Here is a 12758-nt window from a genome sequence, read left to right on the forward strand (position 1 = left end):
GAGACAAAAAGGATAGGAAGCAATAGTGACAAAGGGGGCTTTACAGTCGCACGCACCATCTACCAACGTGGCGTGTCGCCCGACGATAAGACTGGATAACAAATTACGGGGAGAGAGGAGTTCATGAAAACCCACCCAAGAAGTGATTTAGGCACCGTTTTTTTTTATAGGTAAGATATTTTTAAAAAATTACTTTTATTTTTAAGTGTTTGATTAATCAAAATTTTTACTCACTGAAATATTTTATTTAAATCTGATAAAATATTTTACACAAAATTTTTTTATATAGAAAATACTTAAAAAAAAAAACATTTTATAGCTGAACAAACTGAATATTAATTTTACGATAAAGTAAAGACTCTTTTCACTGTGAGACAATAATCACTTTATAAGTGAACAAGATATAGTAATGAACAATCACTTTATATGTAATTGTTGCGTTGAAAATTTGATGTTATTGTTTTATCATTTAAATACAGGCGATTAAAGCAAGACAAAAAAAATAAGCAGAGGTGTCAGGTAAATAAAAATAAGAACAGCATCCTCCCGATTCCATAATTTGTTTGCTGCAGGAACTCAAGAGCTGTGAAAGAAAACAAGAGAGGAGAGAGAAAGTAGTGAGAGAGCGAAAGTCAGTGTAACCGTTGAAAAGGAGAAAGAGAGACATTAAATTGCTTGCATAATCTGTTGGGTTTTGAGTTTCTTCATTACTCCTCCCTGTTTCCCTTTCACCTACTACCCCTCTCTTTCTCTCTCTGTACACGAAGGAAAGGAAAGGAAATAGAATGCCCAATAATTCCATCCCCAATACGTCTTCGTCGTTTCTAATTGTGGGTTTTTTCCCCCTCTTCTTGTGATTTCTAACCAAATCAAGAAATGGGTAATCGATTCATTTGTATGAAGAAGGAGAAGGAGGGAAAAGATAATGGATCGAAGAGCAAGCGAATGCAGGGTAATCGATCTCAGCGGAAAATGCTTGCGGAAGAAGAGTTCCTGCACAGGCAGGCTCTGTCAATGGCAATTCATCAGCACCACTTGTCGTCCCAGAGGTTTGATGGATCCATGTCCCGTCGAATCGGATCCACCAGCTCTCGCCGCCACACTCTCCCCGATCTCTCTAATGCCAAACAACACCAGGTATACATGCATAACCCAACTTTTTCTTTTCTTTTTTCTTTTATTTATTTATTTATTATTATTATTATTTTTAACTTTTATTACTACATATTATATTATGTTGACTTTTGTTGAATAGCCAAGCTGATAACAACGATTTATACATACATACATATATTGGAGTTAGTTCCATGATGTTGAAAAAAACTAGCAAGTTTTGGAAATTAGGAATTCTAACTGTTTGTTTAATTGGTTAGAAGGGTATCTTGACTTGTTCCAACTTCTAAATTTTCTAATGCCATAAAATTACAAATAAGTCTTTGATTCAGTTTTCTTCTAGTCCATAAAGTTTTATGCGTTTAGAAACAAATAAAATAATAAAAACAAAAAGCTATTGTTAATCTGTTTGGAATTGTTCACAAACAAGCCTTAGAGAAGCTTTTTGAGTCGTCCAACTTTTTTGTGGTCAAAGCTGTTACATGAGGCGTTAGCCAATGTGGTACTACCTCTTCCTTGCAAACGAAAGGTTGAGGGTTTGAGTCTCCAATGGGTGCACGTGTGACTTACATAAAAAAAAAAAAAAGAAAAAAAAAAGAAAAGAAAAAAGGGTAATGGGCCTTACTATGTAATGCCCTGTATTTCAACACCTATCTTGTACTTTTAATAAATCTAAACTGAAGAAAATAATCGTTCTAAGGTTAGTGGGGGCATGACGAAGGTGTTGGGTAAATAATTATCAGTCATGTTTAGTGGATGGGTGACTCTCCTAATATGATTCATTAAAAGCCTTGAAGACACTCACATCTTCTCAAAGAAATCGAAGATAAATAATTTCTGAAATGCTATAAACTGAATTCATTTCTCTAATAGCTTGGCATTGATTATAAAAAACCGAGAGAGGAAATACAGCTAGATAATGCTATAATTGTTATGTGTAGAAGTGGGACTAGATGGTAGTAGAGGTCAAGTTGTAAAAGAGAGATATTGGCTTTGAGTTCACTGTAGAATCAGCGACGTCAATGCATTGCCACATTGCCTTTAACATAGGTATAGGTTCAGTAGGGTCGATGTTTGTGTAGTTTGTTCTTAGGATTCTTTAAGGCTGGAAGTAAATGTATCAAGTGATCCATCTAAGTAATAAGTGGAGAGGTCTATTTATGGTTCATTGGTGAGGGAAAGGTGGTTCTCATGCTGATGTAGAATCTTATGATGTCATGCTATGTGTGTCTACAACATTGCAATAAAACTATTGGACCAAAATCCTAGGTTACGATAAGAGTAGCACAAATTTGGTGATTTAGACCTAAAAGGAGGTGAATAAGTGTTACCCTTTTATCAAAATTTGCTTTTACTACTTTTCACTGATTTTCCAATTATACCTAAATAAACAGAAATTTAAGATTATACTTAATTGACAAGTAAATAACTTGAAACAATCATAGTGATAATCATGAAATAATAAGGAAATAAAGTAATTAACTGCACACGAAGCACCCGATTTTATGTGGAAAACCCAAGCGGAAATAACAACGGGATCTAGCTAGGTATTTAATACTCCACTATGTAGAAAGAGGTTACAAACTAAGTTAACAGGCTCTAATATCAAGAATCACGTAGTCCCTCGCAATTTTGACTTACGCAAGACCAATCCTAGATCCTTCAGTCGCTAATCCGTCGACAAACTCCGTTCTTCACGAACACTACTTCTCCATGGATCTTCTATCTCCTTACTAGTAATGTCCAACTGTTTCTTAGGAATATAACTGTCTGTTGGAATATTTTGTACTCAACCATTTCATTGAGTTGTAATTTTGTTTTAAGTTTTGTGTCTGAGAGTTAAAGTATGCTTTGATCTTCATAACATCATGCCTGAAAAGCTTGATATGAACACACACACGTTAGGACAAGTATGCGAGTGTAAGGTGAGCGCACCTAAAGGATGAAAGTTGAAGTAAAATCTGTCTAAGTGCTTAAATTAGTGTGAGATTGCAGCAGTATAGTAATTGTTTGTGCCGGTTGTAGTGGCTACTGAACAGGTTTTATAAATTTCCAGAGAGCTATTCAACCAATAGTCCAAAAGGTTGCACCAGTAGAACATGGTTTTGTTGGCACTTTGTGTTGGTCCAGAAAGCTGTTGGATTGAGTTTTTCTTGTACCAACAGGCTTTTGTTTGAATATATTTAAAATCAGTAAGCTTTTGTGGGTTGAACCTTTCCTACTTCAACTAGAATTATGAATTTGATAAGTTCTTACTTCTAATTCTTATCCAAACTCTTAAAGACGTCTTTTATATATTTTTGGATGACTTTATTCAAGTTAGAAGATGACTCCCTATGTATAAAAACTCAACTAAGACTTGTTTTAAAGGATGAGAGCAATTATTGAAAATCTAATAGCTTTTTGAGTGAAAACTTGTTGAGATTTTCTGCCTTTATTAGTAGTGTGTTGTGCATCCTTGTTGGTGAGAAATCGAGTTATATTATTGACACGGAAAGACTCCGGCTGCTTCTTCAAGACCCTCATGAGAGAGAACCGATCAGGGGCTATTTCTGTGTTGTAGTGGTTTTGCTGCAGGAAGGTGCAGCGGATACAGTTTCGGTTGCCCCTTTGAACGATTTGCAGGGTGAGTGGAAGTGGATTGACCTTCGAAGTGGTATCCTGATATGCGATAAAAGTCTGTGTTTTGTTCTAGTAATGCTTAAATGTCTGTATTGAAAACTAAAGCGCTACCAGAAAAGGAATCACGCATAGTGCCTAGAACAAGCCAATGACAGAGCTTACCAGTAGATATATCTATATATACCTACCTAATTTCGCTTTTTCTTGAAGCCTATTTCGAGACCATTTGACTCTAAGGAGTTAGATGACATTCTTGATCCATCCACGGACACAAATCTGCTATTTTCTTTGGGGTGATAAAACTTGTAGCCCTTCTGAGAGCTAGAATGCCCAACAAAGATTTGAAAGACTTATAATCAAGTTCGTAGTGTGATGGTAGCCCATCAGCATTCCTCTCTGATTGGTCTTCTGATGAACGTTGAGCATCGGAGGTACAGTAGGTGATACTAGAGCACTAGAATCGGCAACTCATGGAGTGCACTTCCAAAGCCACTAGTTGTAGTGGATTGGTTTATTTGAGACGGCTAGTCTCCTTGGTTTTTTCTCATTAAGGTTTTCCATGTAAAATTCCATGGTGTCACCTCTCTACTCTCTTACTCTACTTGCACTTTACTTTAGTTTTGTGATTGTGTTTTTGCTTTTTTTACTGCATTCTAAATCATTAGAATTGGATTAAATTTAAAAACAAGGAAAAGAGTAAAACTAGACCTATTCACTCCCCTCTGATAAACCAAAAGGGAACGGGTGAATTGGTTTATAGTTAATGTTTGGCCACAAAAATATTCTTTCAGCGGAAGGTGGAAGGTGCGGGTGTGCCAAGATTTGCCGAGAATCTAATTGAAATGGAATAGTGCCTAACAGTATTCCAAATCTGGCCGTGAGAGGCTTAAAGTTATGGCGATTGCGGAGAGCTTGGAATGTACACTCTCTCAAGGTTCTTTTTGCCTTTGTGGAAAATGACTTCGGAAATGGAGAGATAGAATGGAAGATGAGATAAGTGATTGGTGAGAGTGTAGTTGGAAGACTGAACTGAACTGGAAGTACTACTGGAAGATTGAAATTCATTAAATTAAGAATTGAAGTACAAGTGCTGAAAATTAAAGGAATGAAATGCAAGTGCTGAAAGCTAAAGGCTAAACTAAGTGCTGAAAGTAAATGCTTGAAATGTAAAGATTACACTAGGAAAACATAAAGTGTAGGAATTGAAATGACGAGTAAACAAAAATAGGAGTTGTTTCATCTGTGGAGAGATGCCTTTCATTTTGTCCAGATTTTCTATTTATAGCCAGTGGCCTAAAGCGGTTACTACTTCTAATTGTCACATATCTTTCAACTGCTGGTATCTCTCTAGTTCTTTGGCTGCCACGTGTTCCACTTGAAAGTCACGTCTTCCAACTGTAGGTAGCTCCCTAATTCTTTAACCGCCACGTGTCCCACTCAGAAGTCTCCTTCTTCCAACTGAAGGTAACTGCTTACCTCTTTGGCTGCCAGCCTGCCACGTGTCCCACTTAGAAGTCACGACCTTCCAACTGTAGGTAACTGCTTACCTCTTTGGCTGCCACATGTGTCACTCAGCGTATACAACTTCCAGCATAACCAGTTAACCACCATCCAAGAAATCTGCCACATGTATCTATGCGGTTACTTTTGCCAAATGGTTTTCTTAGATGAAGCCACTTGTCTCTTTCTAATTTCATCCTCGTCTACATATCATTCTTCCGTTAGAATTGGCCGTGGCAATCTTAAAAGTGGCCGATAATTATTGTGCAAACATATGCCCCTCCAAGTTTTATTCCTTATATTACTTGAATTGGTAAGAATAAAATTTGAAGTTTAACCGCATAACACTAGCTGTGATCTTTTGATTAATGCCGTTCTTTATCTGGCGTCTTTCCCAAATTCCGAGCGCATGTAACATTCCTTTTCTGTTTGAAGAGTGGAACTAAAATCTCAACTTGTAAGATAAGCTAGGATCCTGGCTAGTGGCTGAGAGTGTCTTCCAGTTCCTGGCTGAGAGTCTAACCTCTCTGACTTTTATTCTGCAGGAAGAAAAGGTGTTTATGAGCACCCTTTTAACTTTTTTGTCCCTGGGTCAAGAGGTTTTCCTTGGAGAACAAACTTTTGCATTTTCTAACCAAACATATGGTTGATTGACCATGTTTTGCCCCTAAAAACTCACCAAATGTGAATCTCGGACAAAAAATACACGTGGTTTTCTTCCGGATTTGGAAGAAATATACTCTGACATTGATTTTCTTCAGGTGCTTGTCACTGCTTTAAGATCAAATAATAAATTTACATGTGTTATCATGCTTGCCAGCCCGAACCTTTAAGATCAAATAATAAATTGGGTACAATGAGAAACCTTATGCAGTCCGTCATCTTGAACTTAGTAAAGGAAAAAGAAATATTCCACCATGCTTGTAAACTATTCAATTATGCTTATAATATGGAAAAATTAATGGTGGGTTTAAGAAGATCTTCAGAATTAAATTATTACAATTTCATGCATGCAAATGCAGCTGTGATTGGAAATGAATGCCCATCAATATGACAATCCATATAAGTGGCCTACTTCTTCAATGTTGTTTATTCGAACACTAATTGTGCTGAAGGAAGTTTGCACACTCATACAAGATCCACGCTAATAATTGAGTTTTATTTATTTATTTTTTATTTTTTTTATTTTTTAAATTATAGGAACAAAATACAATATGAAAACATAATTGTTTATACATCTCTTCTAATCTATATTTTCTTTTTAAATTTTTGGGTCTTAAAGTCTGCATCATCAGGGAAAACAGAATGCATCATTCTGACATTTACAGCCATACTATTTTGAGTAGATTTTTTCATTATATATGCGTAAGCTTTACACTCTCTTATTCATTGATGAAATTATAACTGCACAGTTACCAGAATTTTTGGAGAATATCAAAACAAAGAAATTTGTTTTGATACATGGAGAAGGATTTGGAGCATGGTGTTGGTACAAAACTATTGCTCTATTGGAGGAATCAGGATTGCTTCCTAGTGCCTTTGATCTCACGGGATCTGGTATTGATCTGACAGATTCAAACAGTGTCACTACATTGGTGGATTACTCAAAACCATTGATTGATTATTTACAAAACCTACCAGAGGAGGAAAAGGTAGGAGATGGTTGTGACATTGCCTTGATCCTATTTATCATCTGAATATTCTCCTGGTATTTATTCTGGAAAAGTTTATGATGTATGTATTTCTTGTATAGGTTATTTTGGTTGGTCACAGTAGTGGAGGTGCATGCATTTCATATGCTTTGGAGCATTTCCCTCAGAAGATCTCGAAAGCAGTTTTCTTGTGCGCTACAATGGTATCCAATGGGCAGAAGCCTTTCGATGTGTTTGCTGAAGAGGTATATAATCAGTATCTTATTTTACCTTAAAAGGTTGGATTATGCCTAAGGATGGTTGACCTAGTGATAGAACTACAATTAGTCTTTGATCATGGCAGATCACCTACCATTCTCTGGAATGCATGTGTATTATTTTTGAGTGCACTGATTGCCTATCAGGAATTGTTTCAATTGAATTTATCAACTATATATGTTTCTGTTATTCTTCAAACATGAATTGCTTTTACCAACATTTATTTTACTCAGAAATCAAATAAAATTTCTGTCCTTTTGATCCTTCAGTCCACTATGCCACTTGGTCAATTCATCAGCCAAAACATTTGAGAGAAATGGTTGTTGCCAGTCAAAGCATCTTCTGGTTCTGAAATGTATTTTTATATGCAATTTTTTGTGAAGTTTCCATTGCTTGGATTTCTTTTGCATTTTCTTACCAGAGAAATCCTTTTTGCAGCTTGGGTCTGCTGAGCTTTTTATGAAGGAATCAAAGTTTTTAATTTATGGGAATGGTAAGGACAAGCCTCCTACTGGGTTCATGTTTGAGAAACAGCAAATGAATGGATTATATTTCAATCAATCCCCTGCAAAGGTATTCTTACAATTCCAAGTCCGTTAATTTCTGTGACACTTCTTTTCTTTTTTTCCTGAATGATGTTTTATAAAAAGAAAACTCAAGAGTACAAGAAAAGATGAGGGCATACACCCATTTACAAAGGAAACAACTTGGAAAGAAAATGACTTTTTCCAGTGCAAAGCTAAAATAAACAAAAGCCAAAGCTAAAACCAACGACTACACTGTAGCATCGTCATAAAGGAGGGAAAAGAATGGAGAGATCCTGAAGCTGCACTCCCATAAGAAAAATATACTCTAGAATAACTCCTTAATTCACATCAACAGGAGCCTTCTTATAACCATGATGAAGAGCTGAATTCCTTTGACCCCAAATAGACCAAAGAACCGTGGGAAATAAACACCTCAGAAACTTGCTTCTCATAGCTGTTCCTTTAGTTTGAGACAAAACCAATCCACCAAATGTGTCAAAGATAGAAAAAGTGGATATGAATAATTTAGGAGGTCAAAAACTGGGTTCAAGATGCTTGTAGCATCATGACAGAAAATAAAAACATGATCAACAGTATCCGAACCACCATAACACCAATGACACACGGCAGGAAGCACCATCCCTCGCTTCTGCAAATTAACAAACGAAGGGATCGCATTCTGAATAGTAAGGTTGTTAAAAGGCTCTCTTTTAGTTTTTTTATGACTAAACTAATATAATAGGGGCGGGGCAGGGCGCTAACAAGCAAGAAAACCGATATGCTAACTTGCATTTTGCTGTTGAATTTTTTGCTTATAAATAGAGTTCATGTTAAGTACCGGTAATTTAACTCTTGGTAATGGAAGAGAAATAAAAAATCATAGTTAATTAGAAGAACCAGATGATTACCGTCTTTGTTGGCATTGAGGGAGTAATCATCAACTGTGTCATGGGTCCTTGATTCCTTACTAAGAAGCAATATAATCCATCTTATCAATATTTATGTCGATCTATGTTTAATTGGATAAAATATGACAAATCTAGCATATTACGTGCATGAAACATATCTTAATTAGTGTAAAGAAAAAGTTAAAAGAAAATGAAAATGACACAGGAAAGAGTGCATACACGCACTTGCACTCAACTTATGTTGGAATAAACCCATTCTTGGTTCTTCTGAGTGGATTTGATTTATTACACCAAAGTATTAGTTATTGCAGGGTGCAAAACCAAATGCTCCCAACAAAATTTATCATCTAACGTCATAATAATGTGATTCATTTTTAGGATGTTGCTTTGGCAATGGTTTCGATGAGATCCATCCCTCTTGGTCCCATCATGGAGAAGCTGTCACTGACACCTGAAAACTACGGAACTGGCCGGCGGTTTTTCATTCAAACACTGGATGATCATGCCCTCTCCCCTGATGTCCAAGAAAAGCTCGTAAGGGAAAACCCACCTGAAGGAGTGTTCAAGATCAAAGGCAGCGATCATTGCCCTTTCTTCTCAAAGCCACAATCACTGCACAAAATTTTACTGGAAATTGCTCAAATTCCATAGCTAAAATGAATTTCTGGAAAAGAAATGCCAGGGTATTATTCTTTTACTTCAAGATCAACGGTTGTACGATATAGAATGAGGGCAGCACTACATTTTGTTCTGTTTTTGTCTTTTCAAACACAGTGATAGGGAGGAGAATTACTAACTTATTTCCAATAGAAAACTATTCGTTGAATGTGGAGTACCTTGAATTTTCATGCCTAAAGGTGGTGGGGGAGTTTGAGATTGATTGAATCAGGTACTAGTTTCTTTTATGTTCATTGCCATAACTATCAACACCAAATGCAGGGACGACGTGTTTAGATGGATTTTCCTTTTTCTTTATGTTTATTTTTTCTATTATTAAATCCAGTCAAATAAACACACCTACCCGCCTCTGATACGAGTTTGGACTTAAACCCTCAACTTTGAAAGAACTTTGAAAGATAAGGAGATACTATTATAACAGTTGGATTTTGTCTTAAAAAGAGAATTTTAGGTTAATAATTTTTATGGCTAGTCCAAATAAAAGAAAAAGTTGGATAAATAAAAGAGTATATAGCTGTATAAAACTTGGCTGTTGGCATTTTCTTTGTATGTTGGCATTTATTTATGTGTGGGTAATATATATATTGTTGCCCAAGAATGGACTCTAGAGGGGGGTGTGAATAGAGTCCTTGTCCAATTATGACAAATTCAAAGTTTTATAGAAATGTAATTTTAACAAACTACTTGAACTGATATGCAATGATGAGTTGACAGAATTAAGCTAAACAAATCAGTAGATAAACACAAATATAAACTGAAATGTAAAGAGGAGGATAGAGAAATTGCAAACATAAATACAACGATTTTAGTGAGGTTCGGAAACTCCTACTCCTCAGCTCAAGACCCCTCTTGAGACTTCCCAATCCAATATGGCTCTTCCTTACGGGTGGAGAGCAAACCTTGAAAAGAACCAATTTCTTCCTTCTCCTAGCTAAAAGACAACCTCTCTTAGTCTTTACTTAGGGCCAACCCAGCCCTTACAATAACTTGGCTAAGAGAATTCCTTCTCTTAGTCTTACAATGAAATATAGAAGTGTATTACAAAGATCTCACTCTCACAACTTGAAATTGCAGTTCACACTCTTTAGAGAATCAAATGATACAAATGAAGCTCACTCTCTAAAATGAAGTTAGTGTGAGAGAAATGAATATCTGTGGTGTAGCTTGGAAATAAGAGTGATGAGTGTCTGAGCTTTTTAGTATGAGAAGATGATAATGTATCTCTTTGTATTGACGCTCAAGCACACCCATTGCAGCTAACTTATCACAGCATATATAGAACTCTTCCATAGCCAATAGCCGTTGCAAACCCTTCTCTTGATTAAGACATGACATGGCAACATTTGGCAGAGAAGTTTCTTATGACAGAGATACCTTGTTTGACAGAGGTGTTTAGTGCATAGGGCAGGTATCAGATTTGAAATCATGTGTATGGCTCTTTTATAGATAATACAGTTGTTGACCTTAAGACAAGAACATTAACTTAGCTAGAGGACAATCAACATGTCAGTATACACATGTAAAATGATTTGTAAAGCATAAAGTGAAGCACGGGTTGAAAATAGAGGATTTCTACAGCAGATTAGTTTAATCACTAAAAGAAGTCGACTTAGTTGAGAACTGAGTCGGCTCAGTTCAAGAACAGGTCGACTCTGTTAATAACTGAGTCAGCTTAGTTGTGGAGTTTCAAGGTTCTGAAGAAAATCACCCCCGGCCTGATTGAGTCAGCTGGGTTGAGAAGGGAGTCGGCTCAGTTGTGAACTGAGTCGGCTGGATTATCAATTGAGCCGGCTGAGTTGTCTTTTGATCTTGATGAGCCTCAGCCTAATTGAGTCGGCTGAATTGTTAATCGAGTCGGCTCAGTTGACCCTTGGACCATTTTCTTGCTGTTCAGTGATGCCTCAGTATATGGATGCTTAGTGTGAATGATTAGCAACTTAATTTTGAATGATTATGATAGTTTAAAGTGTGTGAGTAATGTATGACCTTAGAGTGAGCTTCAAATGATCTCACAGACTCTTTACATTTTGCTCTTTAGTCACTCATCAACTTGTCTACCCCATTGGTAAGCTTTGCTGTTCTTTGAAGTTGCATGGGCTTCCTTGTGCCAGTTGTATTTTGCTTTGGTGATATATATTCCAGTGTGATTTCAATGAAAATATTAGTAAGCTTTGCTGTTCTTTGAAGTTGCATGGACTTCCTTGTGCCAGTTGTATTCCTCGCAATGTTCCTTTCGATTTAGAATTAAACTCAATGAAAATATTAGTACATTGAACATCATTTGATAGGGAAAAATATAAACATACCCTACCCTCGATAAGATTGATTATATTTCATTATTGTGGTTCAACAGGGTAAGAATAATCCTATCATAATTGGAGGAGGTCAAAAGGATGATTCATATCCCCAACAAATCTGGCAACAAATCTCCTATGATCTCGCACAAGCGAAAGATAAGATCAACCATCGACATCGGCGGAACCAATTGGATTCCAATCGACAGCCATAAATAGGGCACCAAACCGTTAAAGAAGGTATGAGAAAAAACTCCTAAACAAAAGATACATAATTATTATGTGATACGATTACAAGTACTAACTTGATCGTCGGAGGGTCCTTGACTGGCACCCCACCGTTGCCATTCGAAGTGACGTCCCTTTGTTTTGCAGGTAAACGCCGTCGTTTCGAGTCGTGAGGATTTATGCATCAACATCATTAATGGTTTGTTATCATCAAAAGTACCAAATTGCCCTTAAGAGAAATCCGTAGAGTCAACATATATATATATCTATAGTACTTATGAAAACGTGAGCAATTTTTATTATTTATATACATTTATCAAAAAAATTAAATATCAAAAAATCCATTAGAAGTCTATTAAAAGTGATCACAATTTTTAAATTACATTTAAAATATAAAAATAATCATTAAACTTGTATTAAAAGTTTTATTTATTTATTTTTATGGAGGCCAACAAGGTCAAGAGTTTTAGTCCATCAATACGTTGTTTTAAATACACATTGAATGGATGTATATAAAGCTTTTTTTAATTTTATATTTTTGGGTTAAATACACTGATCTCTCTAGAGGTTTGCCATAATTACACTCAGATGAAACTTTTTAAAATTTTTGGGTTAAATACACTAATCTCTCTTGAGGTTTGCCATAATTACACTCAGATGAAACCTTTTAAAAATCTTATACCGTGCACCTCTTAGGTTTACACACTTGTTACTAATACCCCCTCCATCCAAAAAAATACATGATTGGACTAAATTGTCCTTTCTTCATCTAAAATGACTTAATTAACCTTATTTTTTAAGGAAAAAAATGCCCTTCCTAGTAATGTATTTGGTTGATTTCATGTTCATTTGGCTGGCACTTCCTAGTTCCTACATTTCATGTTCATTTGGCTTGCATTTGGTTTATTTCATTTCATTTAAGGGCATTTTTGTCCTAAAAAATAAGGTATTTTTGTAAATAAATGTTATTGTAAAGGT

At 35.9% G+C, this 12758-nt stretch overlaps 1 protein-coding gene across 1 annotated transcript; it reads left to right on the forward strand.

The window, feature by feature from the left end:
- The first annotated feature begins 490 nt into the window (after positions 1 to 490).
- Positions 491 to 9436, forward strand: LOC132308934 (putative methylesterase 12, chloroplastic). Its single transcript, XM_059807235.1, has 5 exons — positions 491 to 1137; positions 6648 to 6887; positions 6989 to 7132; positions 7584 to 7718; positions 8959 to 9436. The coding sequence occupies exons 1-5, from the start codon at positions 877 to 879 to the stop codon at positions 9229 to 9231; spliced, it is 1053 nt and encodes a 350-aa protein (XP_059663218.1). The 5' UTR covers positions 491 to 876; the 3' UTR covers positions 9232 to 9436.
- Positions 9437 to 12758: the final 3322 nt, after the last annotated feature.

The sequence above is a fragment of the Cornus florida genome, unplaced genomic scaffold, assembly GCF_030987335.1.
Source record: "Cornus florida cultivar Cherokee Brave unplaced genomic scaffold, ASM3098733v1 CherokeeBrave_3.0.0_Hap2_Chr05, whole genome shotgun sequence".
Taxonomy (NCBI): domain Eukaryota; kingdom Viridiplantae; phylum Streptophyta; class Magnoliopsida; order Cornales; family Cornaceae; genus Cornus; species Cornus florida.